The 5,815-nt window shown below is 46.5% G+C and overlaps 1 protein-coding gene across 1 annotated transcript; it reads right to left on the bottom strand.

Annotated features, from left to right (window-relative positions):
• Window positions 1-5,049: 5,049 nt before the first annotated feature.
• On the bottom strand, window positions 5,050-5,361 carry LOC137362015 (histone H4-like). Its single transcript, XM_068026598.1, has one exon. The coding sequence runs from the start codon at window positions 5,359-5,361 to the stop codon at window positions 5,050-5,052; it is 312 nt and encodes a 103-aa protein (XP_067882699.1).
• Window positions 5,362-5,815: the final 454 nt, after the last annotated feature.

The following is a 5,815-nucleotide window of genomic DNA, read 5'->3' as shown; positions in this document are numbered from 1 at the left end:
AGCATCTGGAAAGACACTGCTTGATTCGGGACAGTCAGCACGGTTTTGTGAGGGGTAGGTCTTGCCTCACAAGCCTGATTGAATTCTTTGAGCAGGTGACCAAGCAAGTGGATGAGGGTAAACCAGTGGATGTGGTGTACATGGATTTTAGTAAGGCATTTGATAAGGTCCCCCATGGTAGACTTATGGAGAAAGTCAGGAGGCATGGGATAGTGGGGAATGTGGCCAGTTGGATTAAGAATTGGCTAACTGATAGAAGGCAGAGAGTGGTCTTAGATGGTAAATACTCAGCCTGGAGCCCAGTTACCAGTGGCGTGCCGCAGGGATCAGTTCTGGGTCCTCTCCTGTTTGTGATTTTTATTAACGACTTGGATGAGGAAGTCGAAGGGTGGGTCAGTAAATTTGCAGATGATACAAAGGTTGGTGGAGTTGTGGATACCGAGGAGGGCTATTGTCGTCTGCAAAGGGACTTGGATAGGTTGCAGTGCTGGGCTGAAAAGTGGCAGATGGAGTTTAACCCTGAAAAGTGTGAGGTCGTCCATTTTGGAAGGACAAACATGAATGCAAAATACTGGGTTAACGGTAGGGTTCTTGGGCATGTGGAGGAGCAGAGAGACCTTGGGGTCTATGTGCATAGATCATTGAAAGTTGCAACTCAAGTGGATAGGGCTGTGAAGAAGGCATATGGGGTGTTAGCGTTCATTAGCAGAGGGATTGAATTTAAGAGCCGTGAGGTGATGATGCAGCTGTACAGGACCTTGGTAAGGCCTCATTTGGAGTACTGTGTGCAGTTCTGGTCGCCTCATTTTAGGAAGGATGTGGAAGCCTTGGAGAGGGTGCAGAGGAGATTTACCAGGATGTTGCCTGGAATGGAGAATAAGTCTTACGAGGAAAGGCTGAACATTCTAGGCCTCTTCTCATTAGAAAGGAGAAGGATGAGGGGTGACATGATAGAGGTTTATAAGATGATCAGGGGAATAGATAGGGTAGACAGTCAGAAACTTTTTCCCCGGGTGGAGCAAAGCGTTACAAGGGGTCATAAATTTAAGGTGAAGGGTGGGAGATATAAGGGGGATGTCAGGGGAAGGTTCTTTACCCAGAGAGTGGTCGAGGCATGGAATGCCTTGCCCGGGGAAGTTGTTGAGTCAGAAACTTTAGGGACTTTCAAAAGGCTTTTGGATAGGTATATGGATAAAGGAGAATGATGGGGTATAGATTAAATTGTCCTTGACAGAGGACAAAGGATCGGCACAACATTGTGGGCCGAAGGGCCTGTTCTGTGCTGTATGTTCTATGTTCTATGTTCTATGTTCTATGACCGACTGTGTTAACTATAGAGGGGTATCCCTGCTGTCCACCACAGGGAAGGTCATCACAAGAGTCCTTCTCAACTGCCTCCTCCCCGTGGCTGAAGAGCTCCTACTGGAATCACAATGTGGATTCTGTCCATCAACAGGCACAGTGAACATAATCTTCACAGCAAGACAACTTCAAGAAAATGTAGGGAGCAGCAGCAACCTTTATCCATGGCCTTCTCTGACCTGACAAAGGCCTTCGACTCTACCAACCGAGAGGGATTATGGAATGTCCTCCTCAAACATACTGCACTACGACATGCAATCTGTAATCCTTGCCAACGGATCTATCAATGACCCAATCCGAGTGCAAACTGGGGTCAAGTAAGGCTGTCATCGCACCAATGCTCTTTTCCATCTTCCTTGCCGCAACACTCCACCTCATCTCCTCACACTCAAACACAGTACCTGACAGAGACAGAATGAATCCATACAGCACCAGAGACTGAGTTACCAAATTACATCAAACACTCAAACACAGTAGCCGAGATTAAAAATGAAATTAATTGCACACTCACATGCAATAGCAGAGACACAACGACACAGAATCAGTCAATAAGTGTCCTCCCAACAACTGCCAGGACATTTCCAGGAAGCTCCACACAGGGAGCAGCTCTTTCAATTTTAACTGGGGCTGGAGAGAGTCTTTGTGCAATATACTTCCTGATTGCAGTACGGGAATTTGTGATTGGTTGCAAATATTTAATCTGATTGGATGGCGAAAGAGACCAAATGTCGAATTACAATATTAAATCGTTGGGACATCTTTCCAAATCACCCAATCACAATCTTTACTTCTCCCCATCCCTCATTAGCATAGAGCTGTGGGATTGTCTATTTAATCCGCACTCGGAAGGGGTTTGGTTTATTTCTGAGTCTGAAATTGAAACTGAAGATGGTTGAGGAGAAGAAGAAAGAAGCTGCTAAGAAGGGCGTCAAGAAAACCTTAAATAAACCGTCAGCAAAGGGCGGCAAGAAGCGGAGAAAGTCGAGGAAGGAGAGTTACTCCATCTACATCTGCAAAGTGATGAAGCAGGTTCACCCCGACACCGGCATCTCCTCCAAGGCCATGAGCATCATGAACTCGTTTGTGAACGATATTTTCGAGCGCATCGCGGGTGAGGCTTCCCGCCTGGCCCATTACAACAAGCGCAGCACCATCAGCTCCCGGGAGATCCAGACCGCCTGCTGCTGCCCGGGGAGCTGGCCAAGCACGCCGTGTCGGAAGGGACAAAGGCGGTGACCAAGTACACCAGCTCCAAGTAAAACTGCACAATGGACTGAATAACATCCCAAACACAACGGCTCTTTTAAGAGCCACCCACAATCTCTCTGAAAAAGCTGCATCCGAACATCTCTATGAAATCATTTTCAGACAATGTTTAACATAATAAATGTGCCACTGCTGTGTTTTTGTCTGCTGTCCCATAAACCGAACGAAAACCCATAATCCGCTCATCCGCCTTTACTTTTTTGCTTAAAGCTGTTATTGTGGTTTTGCACAGCCCCTGAATGACATCATTAACAGCTGCTTTCAGCGGTAAGGGTCAGACCTCAGTCCCTTCACTCTGTTCCTGAAATGTGAACTGATTCATCATTTTATTAACAGTAACTCTCCGCAGTGTAACAGCACGGAATGGGATTATTACACAGCAGACTAAGGGCAGTTTGAGGACTCGATCCTGCTTCCTCTTTTCAGAGAAGGACACTGGGCTCTGATTGAAGATAAACTGAATGTTTCCCTTCAGGGAAATGCTGTGAACAGGGATTTAGTACCTCCCGGGACAGTTTGAAAGCAATTGTAGAATGATCCACAATTTAAATAACATTTTAAACCCGCGTCTGTAATTCGTGACGGAAAAAGTTGAATAAAACAAAATAAAGAGAAGGGATTTTAAATATTTGACGAAGGATGAAATTTATTTTAATCCGCTCCTTTCTGACAATGAAATTGGCGGTCTTTTTGAAATTGATAAATTTTCTGCTTCTGATGTTTTGGCGGTAAACCCCGCCCTCTTCTGTTGTCAGTGACCTGATTGGTGATGAATATAGGCAAATGAGGTGAATTAAGTACCGGCCAATGGGGAGAGTTTTCAGTCTATAAGTAAAGTAAATGCGGCGGAAATTATCCATTCTTTGTGAAAGTATTTGCGAGATTGTGGAAATGTCTGGAAGAGGAAAGACCAGCGGCAAAGCTCGGGCCAAGGCCAAGTCTCGCTCCTCCCGGGCTGGATTGCAGTTCCCGGTGGGCCGTGTTCACAGGCTCCTGAGAAAGGGCAACTATGCTGAGCGTGTGGGTGCCGGAGCCCCGGTCTATCTGGCTGCTGTGCTTGAGTATCTGACTGCTGAAATCCTCGAGCTGGCCGGTAACGCGGCCCGGGACAACAAGAAGAGCCGCATCATCCCCAGACACCTGCAGTTGGCCGTCCGCAACGATGAGGAGCTCAACAAGTTGCTGGGGGGAGTGACTATCGCTCAGGGTGGGGTGCTGCCTAATATCCAAGCCGTGCTGCTGCCGAAGAAAACCAGCGCTCAGAGTTCCCAGAAAAAGTAAAGCGGCCAAAATGTCACCTAATAAACCAAAGGCTCTTTTCAGAGCCACCCACAGTCTCTGTGAAAGGGCTGGTTACTGTCTGATTCCAGAATGCCAGTAACAGGACCGAATGAGAACTATTTCAAATGTTTAAGCATCTGTTTCAGTGATTTCTCACTGTCACCCCAAAGCCTGTCTAATTTATTACTTCCACACTGAGTGAGTTATTTGTCCCGTTACAGATTGCTGAATAGAGTCTTACCGCCGTGTACAGATAAGTAGACAAAAAAATTACAGATTAAAACTTTGTAATATATATAATCCATCAAAAGCTTTTTTTATTCCGCTTTTATCAGCACAAAGTCCTGGCCCGATTTTACGAACAGCTTTAAACTAACGCCAGATTTACCATTAATTCGCTTCTTTCCGACACTGAAATTGGCGGCTTTTTCGAATTCAAACTTTCTGCCAATTTAAGCCAGTGATTTGTTGTATTTCCGAATTCGAAGCTCTGCGATTGGTTAAGACATGTGAATGAGAAGAGGGTGACCAATCAGAAGTGGGCTCTGGATGGCGCGGGCTCAAATTGCGGGAATTCCAGGTCCCTGAATGACTGAGCTGAAACTGATCAGTTTCACAAACCCTGTCAGTTTCAGTGCAGGAAACACCGTCTCGGGAGAAATAACATCACAAGTGGGTTTGGTTCCAGTGAACGATTTAACGGCTGCTGCAAAACTCTCGGATTCCCTCATTGCAGCGAAATCATTTTGAAATTCTATGAAAACAATGAGTGATTCTGGAGGAGTGATGTGGCTTTTCACTGAGGGCATGTGTGGACTGGGGAAATAACTAACTGTAGAGCCTCAGGCACTGTTTACACAGCCCGTTTAGAAAATCAAATCCACTGCACATCCTTGCTGCAAATGAAATGTCAAATTCGGGGATTCCAGTTTTTTTCATCCCGAACACAGCAGATTGATTGAACAAAGAATTAAAAGTAAAATACTGCGAATGCTGGAAATCTGAAATATTTCAGATTGATTGAACTGTTCTAAACAGCCTATCCCAGCTCCCATTTCTCGGTCACTGCTCTCTCTGTGAGGCGGTGGGTGGCTCTTCGAAGAGCCTTTGTTTTGTGTTTGCTGGAAAGGGTCAAATTGTTCAACTGCCGAATCCGTGGAGAGTGCGGCCCTGCCGTTTCAGAGCGTACACCACATCCATGGCAGTGACCGTCTTGCGCTTGGCGTGCTCAGTGTAGGTGACCGCATCCCTGATCACATTCTCCAGGAAAACCTTCAACACCCCGCGAGTCTCCTCATAGATCAAACCCGAGATCCGCTTGACACCGCCACGGCGAGCTCGGCGGCGGATTGCTGGTTTGGTGATGCCCTGGATATTATCACGAAGCACTTTGCGGTGCCGCTTTGCTCCCCCTTTGCCCAGTCCTTTGCCTCCTTTACCTCTGCCAGACATGATGATTATTCACTCAGATCACTACACAATATAAGAAGCAGACTCTTGCAGGCTCTACTTTACACAGACCGCCCGGACCTGCCTGAGAAGGGCAGAGAGCAGGAAGGGGAGGAGACAGATTGAAGATTGAACAGAGAGCAGATGGGGAGGAGACACCCAGAGTGACAGACAGAGAGAGAACGGCCCCTCATCATTCAGCTCCACCTCCAGTTTCCTCCGGTTCGCCAATTTCAAACCCTTTATTAACAGTGGAACCGAAACCCAGCTCTCCACACAAACCCTTCCAACTCGGCCTTCATAGTCAAGGCTTTCCATAAAGCCGGAGCTTTTAAATATGGTTCCGCTACAATTAACACTCAGTAATATTCTCACCTAAACACAGTCCATTCTATAACAAATAACCTACTCAGTAACATCACCATTTCCACACACATCCTCTTCCAGCAGTTTACAA

The sequence above is a fragment of the Heterodontus francisci genome, unplaced genomic scaffold, assembly GCF_036365525.1.
Source record: "Heterodontus francisci isolate sHetFra1 unplaced genomic scaffold, sHetFra1.hap1 HAP1_SCAFFOLD_86, whole genome shotgun sequence".
In the NCBI taxonomy this organism is placed as follows: domain Eukaryota; kingdom Metazoa; phylum Chordata; class Chondrichthyes; order Heterodontiformes; family Heterodontidae; genus Heterodontus; species Heterodontus francisci.
Note: the sequence above shows the minus strand (reverse complement) of the source record. Positions and strands in the feature narration are given on the sequence as shown.